Below are 17,838 nucleotides of genomic sequence, written 5' to 3'. Positions count from 1 at the left end.
TGTCTAACGCAAACCTCTTGGCAGGGCAAAAGGCCTGCAGCCCAGTCACCAAGGAGGACAGCAGCCTCACAAGAGAAGCAGTTTTAATTCCTAGAGACACTATTTTTAGGTGTGGCACCAGAAGTCCCTGTAGCAACAATATACTTTGACTTGTCATTTATGTCAGGGGAGCACACAGGGACAGAGCCGGCCTGCAGGTCTGCGTGTCCAGCTACCAACATCTGACACTCCAAGAGTTTGTCCTGCACACAGTAAGCAGACATCACTTCTCCTCTTTCCAAAGAACGGCTGACAACAATCAGCACAGTCAACAGCAGCCTCAACAGCCACCAACTGCTGAGATGTACCCCGTTTCTGTCAGCCACGTCAGTCTCAATCCGTAATGAAGTTCACTTGTATTTTCTTCAAATTATTGCAGGTTATAAATTTAAACAGAACCATCAGCCATCTGGGAGCAGACAATATTTGGTCACACTGCAAGCAGCTCTGTTGTTTGATGTGAGGAGGAGCAGAATCCATCTTTTGCAGTCATTCCCATGTCGCAGAGAAGACTGACACTACCGGAAGCACACACGGCTGAACGTATGTAACACAGGCAGAGCAGTAAGTTATTTTTAAATAGTTACTATGGAGGGGAAAATTGCCATTAGCGTTTTGAATACTAAATCAAATCCCCTGCAAGAATTTTATCATAGAAAAATGAAAAAAAAAAAACCAACTCCACAAACCCAAACCTCAGACTTTGATTTAGAGTTCACTTCTGCTCGTGATCATTAAACATTTCCTACACAGGCAGCCAATTACAAATCAAGTCCTCCATTTATGCCTACTTCCCCCACAGCTCAGAAGCAAGCCTCAAATTGTGGTAACTATTTGAAGAAGAGAAATGAAAGTTATTAATGTAGAAGCATTTGAGAAGTAAGGTAGAAGAAAGGGTGCTTTAGAAGCAGTGATTTGAATTCTGAACAAAGTGGGGAACACCATACAAGAGTCTCACTTTCAGTACAAGCAAGATACAACAAAAGCAGCGACAACTTCTGAATCCCACAGAAATTATTTCTTCTCCAACCACTTACGAGTTTATAATGCACCCAACTTCGAATTGTGAGAGGAAATCATGTTCTTTTGTTTTGTTCTCTTTAACCTGGCACTATAATACAGTTGCTGGTTTTCAAGGTAAAAGTACATATATTACTCAGACTGTGTCACGTCCGTACAATTGCTGACATTGCTAGGCTACATGCAGGTGACAACTGTCAATCCTTCACTCACACCACTCAGCAAAGCCGGATCCACTTCACAACACGTAACTCTACAACAATAAGGAGAAACAAAGTGCAAAACACACAACAAGTGAGAACACAAATTTCTAATCCAAGGTCTGCTCTCACAACATACAAAAAACCACCCTGCAATATTCTGACAAGTGTCACAGCCTAAGAACAAATGCACAAACTAGGGGGAAAAAAAAGCCTGAGCTGCACAAGGAACTTCTCCTACAGATCTAGTTTTTAAATAAAGTAAAAGACATCAGTGGGCAACAGAGATCACTGCTTTGTAGTTACCGACGTGCTGCAGCCTGAGCCAGCATGTAACTGTGTCTCTCTACCACAGGATCACTGAACAGTTTAAGCTGGAAAAGGCCACTAAGATGGACTAGTCTGACCATTGCAGCAAAGATATTACTACCAGCTCCAAAGACAGCCGTGACACTCAGCAGCCTGGAGAACAATGCAAACGTACATTCAAAACGCACTACCAAAAAACTTTTAGAACGACTTCAATCTTCAATAATTCTTCGCGGCAAGACAAATCACACCCTTGAGAAAGCCTTCTGGACGAACCCGGCTGAAGGCTCAGTACTCGCACGCATTACAGTATCACCCATCGACAGCAACGAGAACTACGCCCATCCAAGCACAACACGCTCGAAGGCTCAAATTTACGCTGCCGACACTGAAAAACCGAAGCGGCAAAACGCCGCCCTACGCGGCCCTTTCTTCCTCTATCCGCGCCACGGATAGAGGAGACGGCCACGCCGCTCCGCGTTACGGAACGCGGCTATCCCGCCGCTGCCCACGCGAACGCGTCCGCCGGAGAGAGCAGGAACGGCTCCGGCTCGCAAACGCGGAGAGGCGCCGAGGAGCCGGGTACGCCCCTCAGCGCTGCCCCGGGGCCGGCCGACCCCCGCCCGAAGGCCGCCCCTCCCTCCGCCACGGCGCACGGCACGGTGGCCGCCGCCTCTCCCCGCCGCGGGGCCGCGCTCACCGTTGAGGGCCGAGGCCTGCAGCGTGGCCCCCGAGGTGCCGTCGATGACTTTGATGGCGCCGCGCGCGGTCACGGCCAGGATGGCGTTGAGCGCCGGGTGGTAGCACAGGCTGCACAGCCCGTCGGCGTCGCAGCGCAGGCAGCCGTCCCGCAGCAGCAGCCACTCGCAGGAGCCCGGCCCGGCCGACGCCGGCCCCGGTCCGGGCCCAGCGGGCGCCGCCGCCGCCGCGGAGCAGGAGGCCGCCGCCGCCGCCGCCATGTTGCCGGCCGCCGCCGCCCTCAGGACAAGAGGCCCGGGGCCGCTCAGTGACAGGCCCGGCCGCCGCCGCCAGTCACCATCCGGGTCCGGGGAGAGGGGGAAAGGGAGAGCGCCAGCGTGAGACGGAAGTGACGCAATCGCGCCGGACGCGGAACCGAGCGCGGGCCCGAGAGCGGGAGGAGGGAACGAGCGGCCGCCCGTCACACAGAATGGCGGGCGGCAGGGAAGCGAGGGGCGGAGCTGGGCCGCGCGCGCGGCTTCCCAAGGGCGCGAGCCTCCCGCGCGCTGCCCCGCTCGCTCGCGCGCAGGGCTGCGCCCCCGGCGGCAGGGCGGCGGCCGCGCCTGGAGCCGCCCTTCGTTCCGTGCCCTCGCTGCCGCGCAGTTAAGCGCTCCGGGTAAAAGCTAGGCCCATGCGGCGCGCGCTCTTCTTGCGCCGGGAGAACGGTGCGGGAACTCCCGGGAGAGTCCGCCCGGCGACGGCAGCAGGAGGACGCCGGCGTTAACGGGCTTCAGAAATGACAGGTTTTGTGCTGCCGTAGGCCGCGGCTGCTCTGAGCAACCGCGGGATTCGGCGGGAGCGTCTTTATCAAAGGATTCAGATTAGCAGAAGATAATAGCGGGAAAGTGTCTGTGTCTCCGAGGCGGACCAAGGGCTTCATGTAATTTCCAAGTAGGTGTGCAGCCGCGAACTGCCCGGTATCCGTACGGCAAAGAGCACGTGGCGATCGTGCATCTCCATCTTGATGTAAGGTGCTCCATCTTGGTGGCCCACGTTGCTGGTAGATACCGGGCGTCCATACGTGACAAATAAAAGCTGTGTGTCTTTATCATGCCCAGCATTTATTTATTGTCACAAAGCTTGGGATGGATGACAGGGATAGGAATAGAGATGTGCCTTAATAAATATACATGAAATAAACAAGCTTAATTAAAAACTCTTATAAAATACATCTTGCACTTACACATACCTTATCTAAAAATAAGTTTATTGAATGCAAAGTTATTACAAACTATGAGAACCGTTTGAGCTGTCTGTACATATTTTTGCACAGCATATGCAAAAGGTGACTCTAAAGATGCGGAGTAACAGGTGCAAATCTGCAATTGCGTACAAAATATGTACTGTTGTGCATATTGACATTGCATATTACATGTGCCCAATCTGTCAAAAGGAACATTTCAGTTGCAGCTATCAGTTTCACAGAACGCTAATACAGAGGAAATGAAGATATTTCAAGACAAAATAGAACGTTATTGCATCCTCAATGTTTATAGTCATTTCAGATGCACAGGTCTGTTATGAACACCAACAGAACAGCTATGCAAAGAGAAGGTGAGCCTAAACCCTCTGACAGCACAGTAAACTACGTGCATCCTTACCTCTCATGTTTGCGGTGGCATTAAATGTGAACTCTCAGTGTTTGTCTGGAGTCTTACAGCCTGATACTCCTGATTAAGAAACACAGCCATGAAAGAGGTAAGACCAGATTACTTTTCAAAATAAAGCTAGTGTGCATCACTAACTTTTTTTTTTTAAGTGGGGATTGAGTATTCTTAAAATATTCCAGATAAGAACTAAGCTGCCAGCATATACATACGACTACAGCAATTCCACCAAAACTTCCGCAGAAGTCAAAAATTAGGTGAAAAGTCAGTCACTCCACCAGGTTTTGTCCTTTAATGTATTACAAGACAGAATATTATGTTACAGTTTTATGTCCAATATCAACTTTCAGTAGTTTTGTTTCCAACCAACACAAGCATCAGCCAGAGAAGCAGTCCAAGTAAGCTAAAGGGCCACAGTAGAACTGGAATTTACATTTGTATTTTGCATCAACAACGAGCGGTAAAAATAAGTTGCTAAACTGGCAAGTTGTGCCATTGAAAAAGCTGAGAAACTTCTCACAAGGAAATACATCCATTACGGATCAAAGATAGCCCTTGCTATTCCCTTCCATGGGTGACTTTTATTTCCCGCGTTGGGATGGAGGAAAAAAAAAAAAAAAGGCTAGGGAAATGCTTCCCCCAGCCAAAGATTAAAATAATAAAAGATACTTGAGATCTATTTGGTAATGCTAAATACTGAAGGTTGCAAACAACAAAGTACCATGCAAAGTGAATTTCAGTGGAGTTTTCTTGAGAAGAAACGTTACCGTTAGGACTATTACATAAGCAATCAACACAGTACACAGGAAATATTTAATGTCATCACCTTCTTACATAATCCTTGGATAGTCAAAATTAGCAAGACTGTTACTGAGGCTGTAGTTCTAGCTCTTCTAGTGGGGGTGTGGGGGAGAGAATCTGACCTTACAAATATTGTTACTTTTTGTAAGGAATCAACCTTGGGAAAAAAGGAAAATGCAGGTTAAATGTCATTACTATTAAAAAAAAAAAAAAATAGAGCAAGATGTTATAAAATATACTTGGGGAAGCATTCTTTTTATTTTGTCATCATAAAACACTGTTTCAAGAGCACGCAAATTGGATTTTTTTTCCCCCTCTGACACTAAACCAGCCCTACAGTTGAGGCAGGTGTTCACCTATTTCTTTCTAAATTTAAAACTGGAGTAAATTAACTTGAGTCTCTAAAGAAGCAATTTAATGTTTTCTGTTACACAGTAAGTGTCTTGCTCCTTTGGTCAGAGATGGTAAATGAAGACCTTAAATACTTGTATTTTCAAATTTTGAAAACCCAATACACATCCTTAACCAAGGAGTACGTATGCTACACGCAAGTCATAGATACAAAATACACAATATATACATATTTTGGAAACAAATTGGAATTTATAAAAACTCAAGAGCCAAATGAAAGTAATTGAGGCACTAAATTATAAGTAGTATCTTCATGTCTTCATTATACAGGCTATTCTGTGAACAATAAGGACTGTTTAATAAATATATATATTATCTACAGAATTTGCTGTGCCAAAAAAAGCCAGCTGTTTAAGCTCAAAAGAAAAAAATTGCACTTTGAGATTGTTACAATTAACTTATTTTTCTCCTCTAATATAGTAATCTGGTCCTAGTGCTTTTGGCACAGGTATAGAGTTGTGGTTTTGCTACACTTTTTTTTATAAAACACAAGGTCTTTTATTTTGTTCATTAAAATCTGAAGAGTCTTAAACAAACCTAGAACTTTGATACAAATCTATATAGCTACAATTACTTCATTAAATAATATACACAAATATGCTCTTCAATCTTAAAACATCTTGACAACTGGATACAAAACAGTCACTTGTATTATTTCCAGCCTCCTTAATCTTACACATTATCAGTCTGCAAGTGAAGAAAACATGGATTTTGGCCACATCTTTCACTAGATCACACCCCAGTGTATAAGGACAGGAAATAAATGTATAATAAAAAGATGGGATAAATTAGAAGGGGCTTCTTGGTCTTGAATTCTTCTCCGACTAGTAAAGATGCAGCGCTGTATGCAGCCCAAAAGACTCCAAACAGCTGAAATAGAAAACAAACAGTCTTCATATAGCTGATGCCATAAGAAAATTGCTCAAAATTAAACAAACAAACAAAAAAAAATAGTTACTTTCAACATAATTAGAGATGTACAACTTAGTGTGGAAGAAAGAAAATAATAAAGCAAACCTCACAAGCAATACTTCTGACCCTGACTTCTGACTTCATGAAATAACACGCTATAGATAATCATTTCAGTCTAGAAAAGTATTTAATACAGGTGTGTTATGTTAGACTAAGATAACATTTCTACTGAGACAAGCAGCTAACTCACAGTAAGTTTCCTCTAACATAAGACACATGGATAATACAAGATGTAAGTTTCTTCAACTCAGAAAACACTGAATTTTTCTCTGAAGAAAAAAGTTGCTATGCTTGACTTCTACCTATGAGATATACCAGAGTGTTAAATTGCCCTTTTTTACTTCAGGATTTGTCTGACTCATAAGCTTTAATTATGGGCCCCCATCTTAAAGTAACTGAAACATTCTGTTCCTAGTCCTTTCAGGTGCAATGAGAAACTTCCCAAAATAGAATCTGTGTCAAACACTTGATTGCTTCCTCAGTTAATAACTAACCATTTCAAAAGACTGGTAGAAAGTATCACTATGTGTAAATATTCACTATGTTACATGCAGTTAGTCTACCTACTTCTTAAAACTTCATTTTTCGAAGTCTTCAGGTCAGCAAATTCGACTCAAGTCTCAAGTTAATAAGGTTACAGCAAAAAATAATGGGACATCTTTTATTCTCAAGCAACAACTTGAATACTAATGACAAAGGAAAAGCACTCATTTCCTGCAAGCAGCATGGCCAAAGGTCTGTTCAGTGAAGGGCAGACACAACAGAATCCCAGTAAAGAAATTTTCCCACAGTGCTGTCAGGAAGCTCAAGATGCTTGATGGATGGTGGGACTGGTTCAACTGCCATTGCTAAGAACAAACCAACCCCAGCTGCATATTAGTGGTTAAGGTGCCTGAACTGGGACTGTGGAGATGAACAAGAAGGAAAGTAATAGTAATAATAATTATATATATATAATTACTAGATATATATTTATGAAATTATCTCAGGATTGTGACTAAATTCTCTGATACATTAAGAAAACTGCAGCAAAAATCCCCAAACCAATCAAGGTGCTTAAGTAGTTTGCTGACTGTACCTGGAAGACAACTGAGTAATGCTGTTTCCCTGTTTAAGTTCCCCAGCTTTAAGACTGAGGAACGTGTGTCCCCAGAGCTCCTAAGCCACAGTAAGTAGTACTTGTCAGTGTAGGTAGTTTTGGCCCCTGTGGAGCTTGTCCTGCATTTTCACACCTGACCATCCAAAGGTAGGAAACTTGTAGAGGTCTGCCCTGAAGTTAATGTAAGGTTATTAGCAATCAGGTAACAGACGTTTCATTAACTACTTGTATTTATTTTTAAGTTACATATTAGTTAAATGCCAAGTTAATAATTTGCTTTCTGAATGTATCCCCTAATAGCAATTGCAAGTTATCAAATCACAAGCAGAACTGCTATTCCGGTTTATCATACACTTAGTTGTATTTCAATTATGTTGTAAACCAACAAGTCAATAGGACAGAAATTAATCAAATCATCAGAGCAAGATCTCAAAAAGTTTTCTCAGTCAGCGCCAGAAGTTTAGCAATGACTTCAAAAGCTAACTATAAGAGTTGTATTAAGTGTTCAAGAACATCATGCACTTCTAGGATCTATCAGGGAATGATGCTAATTTCATCAAAGGTGTCCAACAGCAGGTAGTATCAAGGACATTATTTCTGCTTTGTGCCTCACATTCTACTTCTGTACAGCAGTAACTAAAACTTGATGATGGGGGAAGGGATAGAACAGCTTATTTTCAGATACTTCAGATTTTTAATTATGCATCCTTCTTTAAAAATGACAGTCCTATTTGATTTTCAGTGCAACTAATATAACATGTCAAAATACTTAAACAGAAGCTAAGCTTATAAAAACAGGTGGTTTCATACTTCCGGAGACTGTATGTTCCCAAATACTCAAAAGAAACATTTAAAACAGAATTTGCTTAGCAGCCATAACCAAAAGAACCACAGAGTTCAGGTTATATTTCTAAGTATTTTAACAGGTGTTGTCCTGTATGGACTTCAAGTGTTCATACTTCAAGTGTCAGCAAAGTGATACAGAACAACAGTAAACAATTCTCGGTACATGTTACTGAACTTACTTTTATTAAGGTAGAAACCACTTCAAATGATCCAACCACCAAAAGTACAGGAGCTATGACAATGAGGGGAAGCAAGGAATATCCTATCACACCAAGAACTTGGCCATAAGCAACCTGGAATTTTCAAGCACATAAAAACAAGCTTTAGTACAAAATTACTTCTATCACACAATCCTTTTCCAGTTTTTTAACAGTATGAGTAACCATAAAAATGTGTTGACAATTCATGAATTTTTAGCCAAAGGAAGATTGCTAGCATGCAAACTGTTTTTTCTATTCAATCCTCTAGAATTTTGTAGTTAATCTTCCTACGAAACATAACTTGCTTTAAAAACCAAAATTAAAATAACTTCAGATGATAATTTTAACACTTATAAGGGAAGCATTTAGATCAAGATCTAGAACCTGATATACTGTGACTAGCTTGAACAGATTTGTTCAAAGTACTTCCACAACTGCTATTAGCTTCCTGGTATTAAAACATTTGATTTTTCCCTATTGCAGCTGGAAATGTCCCTTGGCTCACTTAGACTTGCTGGATTTAACTTAGGAAAAATAGCAGCAAGACAAGCAACTGTCTTTAAGCAACCTCATGTGGCAGTTAAGTCCTCCACAATCAACTCCGAAGAGCTACAGTGATCCCCCTCCCCTTTCTCACCAGTTAATACATTCTGATAATTTTACATTTTAAGCCACAAAACCTGCAGACTTAAAGGCATCTGGATTACACTGGTATGCTGAAATACCACGCAATCACATTCCTAAAAGCTTTTTCTTTCCAAGTACTTTTCAGACAAGAACCCTCTAGCAATTATGATTAAAAGGAAAACCTAAAAAGGAAAAAAATAACAAAGACCACCACCAAACCATTAACAGAAAATGCACAGTAAAAATATAGAACTTACTTATCAGTGATACTAACAAGACGATTAATGCATTTTAAACTGCAATACCATTTTCACAAGCTTCTGTCCTCGCGACTGTTCCACAGTAGCTGCTTGTGGGCTTTGCTGTAAGCCATGACACTGTTTACACCTGAATCACTCAGTGACTCAGTTTTTAAACACAGCTTTAACAGCTATGCCAACCCTGCTGATGCAAGCAACTGGAGGGAGGGATGTAGGCCAGAACTTCAATTGGCTTTGCAGCTGAAGTACATGCGCTGACTTTCATCCCTTAATGGGTTTGAACTCCATCAGGCCAAGGATGAAAGCAAAAACAGTAGGTGCTCTGTACGAAAGGCTGCTACGCAACTGCTGCCAGCCCACTTTCAAAAAAGTGAGATAAATGGCCCCATTTAGCTCAGTGCCTGAAAAAACGGAAAGCATTTAAAAAAAAAACAAACCTGACCTCAAGAAAGGATTTCAGCTCTGGATCAGAGGCACACACAACAAGCTCTGAGATTTGTGGTAAGAATTTGCAGATAGTTTAACACATCCAGCACTCCATGCACCGCATAGCAAGAGCAGCTGCCCACTTCTAGACTTTAGATTCTACTTTGGTGACCGAGAACCTGAAATCTATGCACTGAAGTTTTCAATTTCACTCATTCTTAGGTGGCTACAATGTCAAAAGTCAAGCACTAAGAAAAGCCAGCTATTAGTGAAAAACACAGCCAAGAGATTTTGAAATTCCCTCCCTCTACCAACTTTCCATATATTAGAGGTACTTACTTCTCCTCCAAGAACCCTGGCCAGTAAAAAAATTGTCAAGGATCCAAATATCCAGATAGTTATAATCCAAGAAACAACCTTAAAATGGAAAGAACAATTAATTGACATTACTCTTCTTCACTGTAAGGAAAGACAAATCATAAATCACCTCACTGCACTCAAGAGCTTTATTACACAAAATTAAGTTCTGAATTGCAGCAAGTTTAGTTTTATTCAGTACCACAACGGAGCTTGAAAATAAAATTCAGATGTTACATTTACAAAATCACAGTAATGTAAGTTCAGTGAAGAAGGGATGCTTAAACAGTGTTTTGTAAGTACTACGCTGTGCCATCAGAGTAGGAAGAGGTTAGCTAAAAAGTAAAGCTAAGATCACTCTATTGAAATATCTTCACTTATTCAAAAATTTGGCTCAGGTTTTTTGTTTGCTTGGTTTGGTTTTGATTTTTTTTTTCCTCCTTAAGTCAACCCAACCAGTACAGAGAGTTGAGATTCTCCTTCCATTGTCTGTAAAGACACAACTTAATTCTTTCCTCAGACCAGGAATACTCAGAAGGCACAAGACTTTAATTCTTGATAAAACATTATGATTACAATTTAAGAAACAGATTCAGAATCCTGGAGAAAAAAAAAAAAGTAATTATTTTCCTCCTTCTTTCATTGTTTCAGAAGTCTTAAAATCACACTCCAGCTCAACAGAACCTTCAAAGTAAGTTAGGTGTTCCTGGGGTTCAGTAGATACACAAACAACAGCAGCAAACAGATCCACTGTGGGATTGAGGGATGGTCCCTGCTTTGTCTAGAAAACAGCTAAGTGGTGCACCCAGAAGATTTGAATCCTATGGTGTTTTGGTCTACTCACTTCAAGTCTCACAGAAACATACAGGAGGAAATCTTTATCGCTGTTTGGTATATCACATGGAGGCCAGAGGCCACAGAGAGCCTCCCTTACCTTTCACAAAAATCCTAGCACATACTCTGCTACTTTACATACATGCCTTATTGCTATTCTATGCTGTAATTAAAATATCTGTAACTACACACATAGTCAAAGATCTCCCACAGGGGGATGCAATTAACTACTAGAAAAACATCACCTAGGCTCACACTCAAAATGTGGCTGTAAATTATAGTTTTTTCTATTTCAATTTGAATGTGCGCTTAACTGTGTTTAGAGAAGCCAAGTAAATCTGCACAGTATCTTCAAATAACTATTCAGTTTTGAGTTCAAAAAGAATTATAGGCAAATTCTATTAACCAGAGGAAAGTTATTGTAACTGAGCATAGAGGACAAAAGAGTAATGTGCACTAATGAAGACTAAACATACCAGAAAAGCGTTGTAATACATCACAGATTAAACAAAGAGCTTAACCTGCTGGGAAGTTAGAATTCATGACATCTACACAAAAGTTCTTTGGTATTCCTTTTAGTAATAGAATGCAAGTTATCAAAAGGTTACAACTAAAACGGAAAGATTCACTAATGACTGTAAATGTATTAGCTTGATCTATTTCCTCTAGAAACCACATCTTTCTTTCATTATATAAAAAAGCCTGACATTTTAATAACGATTTACCTTTCTGTAGGTTATTTAATAAATTTCTTAGTGCTATCTTTCTACATTGTAAGTCAAAAAACCATATTTAGAATGCCCTACATTAATATGTGAAGAAGAGACTTTCTGCTTACATAAGAATGCAAATTGCTTAGCAATAATGTCCCCAAATTTAGTCCCGATTTCTTTTTAAGCAGAAGGTTTGTACATACCTTAAATTGTCCATATAATGAAATCATTGAGAAGAAGAGGACAACTGCCAGAGGACCCCAGAAGTCTGGATTGTCTCTCACTACCTGCCTATTAAACCCAAGAGACGGCATAGGCATCAACACACATCGGATTTTGTAGTAAATATCCTTCAGATCAATGTCGAGTTCTTCCCTGAAATTGGAAAGCAAGGGAGCATTACAATACAGCACAGAAATGAAACAGATCATAACAATTAAGTTCCTGGACTAAGAGAAGGTTTACAGAGCAGGTCTCCTATCACCATAAGGCTTTCTGTAGCCATGACTGGCAATGGAACAATTTGTCCAGAGAAAAGCAACGCCATATCTTCATCACACATTCAATAACCAGTATGACACGGACATATTTTATTCTACAAAAATCAATTACATGCCTGAGAATAGAAAACATCCACAGCACATCTTAATAGCCTACGTTAAGACAGGAGATCTATTTTCTGGCATACAGGAACGTGTGACATTTATAAAACTGGAAACAGAAGTCAAAGATGTGTACTCAGCAGTAGGACGTCTGCGTGTTCTTATGCTGAAGTTTGCCACGAGCACATTTGTTATGGAATAATTTTGTTTCAAATCCTAAAGAAATATTTTAGTTACATTCACTAATCCCATACCATTCAAAATATATCTCATCAGATCAACAGAAAATAAAGCAGCAGCAAGAAATAAATACAAAGACAATTCATCACAATTTCTCCTTCAAAAAGGAAGTACTGTTCATTGATTCTCTTAAGCCCATTTCAGGATTGCTGTTACTGAGGCTGTGTCACAATTTTTGTTTCTAACTTGTGCCTAAATAACAAAAACTGTTCATCGACACAACCCTGAATAAAGGAGTGGACCAAAAGCATCCATTTTTCTCCATTTTAAAGCAGTGTTATATTTCTCCTTTGTTTATTTAATATGTGTATATTCCACTCTTGACAGTTGCATAACAGAAATATTTCCTTTGTGGATTTCTCTGTCACTTCTTAAGGCTTCTGATAGTGTTTCAAGTAAAAAAGCTCTTTCCCACAGCGCTGACAGTTACCTCACTGAAGAGATGATAGCTGTAACAGGAGACAAGTGCCAAAAGCACAGCTGTCCAATGAGGGGAAAGAAACAATCCAATTGTTGGACAAAATGCTCGTGTGACAGCGCTGCATCAGAGAACTTATCTTTGCTGTCTGCTATTCTTTAAATCCACAGAAGCATTCAGATTAGAACGTTTCATAACAACACACGTTCTGGGAATTATCAGAACTGCATAAAAGCTGCAACGTGAAATCAGACTGAGTTTCTCTGTTAGGAGGCTGGTATTTGTCCTCTTTGCTACAAAATTATTCCTGGCTTGTTCTCCTCACTTCCAAGAATAGGCTTCTTAGAACACAGAGCTGTCTTTGAATCACAAGCTTGATTTTTCTGTGTGTGGTATACAACTTTGCACAAAAGAGGGAATTCATCTGTTGTCACCTCAGTATGCCATTCTATTTCTTAATTAAAATTAAAGGTTTACAGAACAGACTCAGACACACAGATGCTACTTCTGCGCATTTCAAGTACTTTTCAAATAACAATTTCATTATTAAGCACTCCAGGCACCTGTCAGAGTACTTTCCTTCTCACTCCACTTTTAAAAGCATCATTATCTTTAAACAGGAAAACTTTGAGGCAACAAGAATGATGTTGCTTAGGTGGAGAACACAGACTGAGACCCAGGCAGCCCCCCTCAGAGTAATAACCTTCAGATACAGCTTTCTTCTGACAATCACGTTCCTGTGAACAGAACAAGCGATGCAGACATCAGCAGTTTCAAAGACATTTTTGTCTTTCAACAGTAATCTCCCTTAAGAGAACTTCATAAGGCAGCATCAGAGAATATAAAGTTTCTGCTACCTTACTTGCAACCGTGCTGCAGAACACAATCTAGTTTTTCAAACCATGACAAGATCAACAGATAAGAATACAAAAGCCATTACATTTCTATTCTTATAACGTAATGAAATTTTGATTTTATTTCCTCCTCTCTTCCTCTCCCACAGTGAATGACAAGTCTCTTTTATAGCTAAAGAAACAAACAAATAATAAAAATAAACAAAACCCACCATAACAAAAACCAGCATTTTCACTCCTGCACCAAAAGAGACCAATTGGATGAGCAATTTGTCAAACAGAATTTTAGCCACAGCAGAAGACTAGCAGGCAGTTTGAGGACTTACAAGCTCTTTGTTTTCCCTAGGCAGCTAACAAAGAGATATCCACAAACAATTAGTACATACAGGAGTGGCTTGTTATCTTCTGGGTCATCGTCTTCCACCTCCAGAAGCCAGCCATACCCCCTCTGCCTCAGGAATGTAGTTGCAGACGATTCTTTGATGAATTCTCCTCCAAGATTTAGCTTAACATCTGGAGCTGTTATGGACCCACTAGGATCTTGGAGAAAAAAGGAGAGGAAAAGATAAGTTTTTATTTTGCCAAAATACATTTGATTTCAAAATTACTGCAAAATAAATAAATATGTACAAAAGCTACATGTGCAGGTCATCACCACGGAATAGTCATACACCAACAGTTACACAATCTGAAAGGGTACTTCTGGTTTTATGCAGCAGTAACAAAGTTGTTTTAGGACTCCAATTAGCAAGTTCTAGCTTCTAGATAGCAGACCATGCTGCAATTCCTGCTTTATCACTGATCATTTGGAGGCATAAAGGAGTTAAATCATCATACCATAAACTGTGGATTATTTATCATTTTCTGCTGACCACATTATCTCTTTTAGAGCCCATTCCTGCACAATGGCATTGTTTCACCCAAGCTATTCTCTGCTTGCATCCAACTTCACACTGAGGAAAACATTTGTAGCTTTTCTCATTTGTAACTTTTCTCATTTGTAACCTGCTTTTAATACAGTGGAAAACATTAGGAGAAAGAATACTGCTAGAGCTCCCCAGGCTCTGTTCAATAATGAGATACAAGGAATGCTCTTTAACATGCTAACATCTTGCTCTACCACAGTACTAAACACAAACATAAGCAACTGTTGCACGTTTCAGCTGAGTCAAAGTCACCAATATTAATTTTATTCACTTTGTTGTCAGTTATGTACCAGGGAAAAAGACAAAATAGTAACTGAAAATACACTAAGCAGCCTGAAGTAATAAAAAAGCATTAGTGTATGATAAGAGTACACATTCCAAGAATTTGGGAATTTACTTTTTGCATAAAAACAGAACACAGCAACAAGTCAGTTCTTTGCATGAACCTTGTAACAAAAGTTTTGAGAGGCAAAAACTCCCCTCCCATCCAACATCATCTTGCTTCACCAAAGAAAACCTTGTTTTGCAGTTGTATTGTTGTGTGCATTTACACACAAGCGCACGTATGAATTACCCTGAACACTCAGCTACAGTGAGTGCTTCTGAAATGTTTCTGCAACACATACTGACACAAGTCAGGTCACATTTGTGGGTTACGTTTGACACCCCTATCCAAAAGCAACATGGTTTTGGAGAATTTAGATTCTTACAATGACAGGACATCCTACAGTGTTCAGTCAGCATTTACTGAATCATTTGCTCTACGCTCAGTATCACAATTAATTTAACAGGATTCGCTGTCCTAAATCAGCTTGCTAGGGCACTCCAGCATAAATTTAAGCTTCCCCATTACTGCTTTTCAATCATTTCATAATTGTGATAGCTAACCATCCACTGCTTTGATTCCGAGAACATCATCCCCACAGGATCCTCATAAAGTAACTTAAACAAGAAACTTCTCTTTGCTCCTGCACCCATACGCACATTAATATCACTCCCATCAGATGTAAGCAAAGCCGTCTTCAGAGGAGAAGGGAGGGGGAAAGATTGATTCTTAAAGCCTGAACTTCAAGGCAGAGAAAGGCTCACAAGACTTCTATTATCAGTTGGACCTTTCTGTCATTTTAAAGTTATTGGTTTGTCTATAACACAGCACTGCTTTGCAAGGAGGATCCTTGTCATACTTTGTGCACAACTGTGCCCGCCAAAACAAGACACTAACAGTCCGATCAGCCACGGATTTGATTTATCTGTTCTCAGTGACTGGTGACAACCCATCTTGAGGATAGAAATCTTCTACATGAGTCTTATTTACCAATGTTCCTTTTAGCAGAAGATGATTACAGAATACCTACAACCGGATTACAGATCATGAAACCAGTTAACGTGATCTTAAGTCTGTTTTGAAGATGATATCTCCGATGGGACAAAGCTGAAGAAACCAAGGAAAAAAATCTGCTGTTGTCTCTTCTTTAGTTTGCTTTGTAATGGCAGAACAGTTAATAGCAGGCTACCTGAGCACTGAAGAACCTGACAGGAATTCATGTTTCTGGTGTTCTCTAATGAGAGTCTGGATGTTTTCACCACCACTGTCACAGGCAGAACACTGCAAACTACACAGGGCTACATTCAAACAGGGATGAGATCACACCTTGCTTGCGTCCACAGAGAACGCAGAGCCAAACCCTGTTCAACACATCCTACAGGACAGGTGCTTACTATGGCTTAGGTCCAGCAGAGCACTAACATAGCTCTCAGCAAACACTTCCAGGGAGAATCCCGAGAGTCTTCTTCTGGAGGCACCTAGCTCCTTTCTCAGGCCATGGTGGAAATGGAGAAGGAAATGAAAATAAAACAACGTGGATTGTACCTGTCAATTAGCATTCCCTGTCAGAAGGGCTGACAAGTTCACCAAAGAACAGAGCTAAGCATTCTGTAGTGGCATTTCACTTCAATTCTTCATTTCCAGGTTCGAGAGCCAGGATGTACACCGTTCCCAACCCGATCCACAACTATTGGGTAACTACACAGATGGAGCAGAAAGCTGGTTATTTAAATGGCTACAGTCCCAAGGGTCGTTCTCCATCAAAATAACGTAGCACAATGTTGACTCTTCCATAGCGCCGAGACTTAAGCCCTCACGGCACGCAGTTACACGACAGGTACGCAGTCTGCACAGCAGGTAGGCCGCACCTCGCCCCCTCACCTACACACGGTCCCCGCTTAACCCCTCATCACCGTACGAAACATCCCCGAGCGTAGCTACGCCGGGTGCCAGCAGGCAGCGCGGCTTAACGGACAGCGAGCCGCCGGAGCCGGGGGTGGGAGGGCGCCGAGGACAGCGCCCGCCGCGGTTACGTCAGGGCACCGAGCAGCCCGCCGGCCCTGCCACGCACACACCGCCACGGCGCCGCCTCAGCGCCCCGCTCCCTGCCGGCGCGCTGGGGAGAAGGCCGGTGCCTCCGCCGCGGGGGCGAGAGCCGCCCGCAGCCCTCGGGACGGGCCGAGGCCCTCGCTCGGCGGGAGCGGCCCCGCGCTCACCTTCGGCGTCGGCCGAGGAGACGAAAGTGAAGTCCCCGTTGTTGGGCGCGAAGAGCGGCGGCGGCTGCGGCGGCTGCTGAGGGCCCGGGGGCTGCATTTCCCCGCCCTCCGCGGGGCCGCGGCCGGAGCGAGCAGCGAGGGGCGGGCGGCGAGGCCTGAACCTGCCTGGGGCCTCCGGGCGGCGGCCGCGGCGCTGAGCGGCGCCCAAGGGCCACGGCGCAGCCGCCTCACGGGGCGGCACCGAGCACCTCGCCCGCCCGCCGCTCGGCGGCGATTGGCCGCCGCAGGTCCCGCCCTCTCTCCGTCCCAACGAGTGGGCGGTGCGGCTCCGGCGCAGCGCGGCCGCCGATTGGTCAGGGCGCGGAGCTAACGCCCACCGGGCCGGGTCGGCGTTCGGCCTGCGGCGGTCGCCGCCTCCACGCCGTCAGGCGCGGCGCCGTTGCGTGCGTAAGTGCTGTGGGGCGGTGCGCGGCATCGAAGCAACGCCTCAGCGCCGTACACGCCCGGCGAACACGGGGCCTCGGGCGGAGAGTTGCTCCGGTTGGTCGCGTTAGCGGTCAAACAAAAGTTGAAGCTTATTAAGGAGGGCGTTATCCAGATGGACGGACGTGCAGCATGGACCGCCTCGCTGGGATGTCTGTGTCACTGTTTGATCGCTCTCAGGCTTGAGAAGTTTCTTATAATGCCGTGTCTGAACCTCCCCTACAAATATGGTTGTATTATACATTGAAAAAGTATAGGAAGAATAAATGCTCTAGCAGAGTAATTTGGAGAAGGAATTTTGTTTCCCACGTATAT

At 42.6% G+C, this 17,838-nt stretch overlaps 2 protein-coding genes across 8 annotated transcripts in view; both read right to left on the bottom strand.

Moving 5' to 3' along the window:
• Positions 1-2,527, bottom strand: part of BIRC6 (baculoviral IAP repeat containing 6) — a 170,949-nt gene extending 168,422 nt beyond the window's left edge. For all 7 annotated transcript variants that reach the window (XM_042891308.1, XM_042891334.1, XM_042891327.1 and 4 more), the window contains exon 1: positions 2,269-2,527. In XM_042891308.1, the coding sequence (XP_042747242.1) occupies positions 2,269-2,527 (259 nt within the window). The remainder of the gene's footprint in view (positions 1-2,268) is intronic.
• A 969-nt stretch (positions 2,528-3,496) lies between these two features.
• Positions 3,497-17,152, bottom strand: YIPF4 (Yip1 domain family member 4). Its single transcript, XM_042890621.1, has 6 exons — positions 17,041-17,152; positions 13,960-14,113; positions 11,663-11,834; positions 9,895-9,972; positions 8,222-8,335; positions 3,497-5,995 (listed from the first exon to the last, which is right to left on the bottom strand). The coding sequence occupies exons 1-6, from the start codon at positions 17,135-17,137 to the stop codon at positions 5,858-5,860; spliced, it is 753 nt and encodes a 250-aa protein (XP_042746555.1). The 5' UTR covers positions 17,138-17,152; the 3' UTR covers positions 3,497-5,857.
• Positions 17,153-17,838: the final 686 nt, after the last annotated feature.

The sequence above is a fragment of the Lagopus leucura genome, unplaced genomic scaffold (assembly GCF_019238085.1).
Source record: "Lagopus leucura isolate 7727_CA_CO unplaced genomic scaffold, USGS_WTPT01 Super-Scaffold_73, whole genome shotgun sequence".
NCBI lineage: Eukaryota > Metazoa > Chordata > Aves > Galliformes > Phasianidae > Lagopus > Lagopus leucura.
Note: the sequence above shows the minus strand (reverse complement) of the source record. Positions and strands in the feature narration are given on the sequence as shown.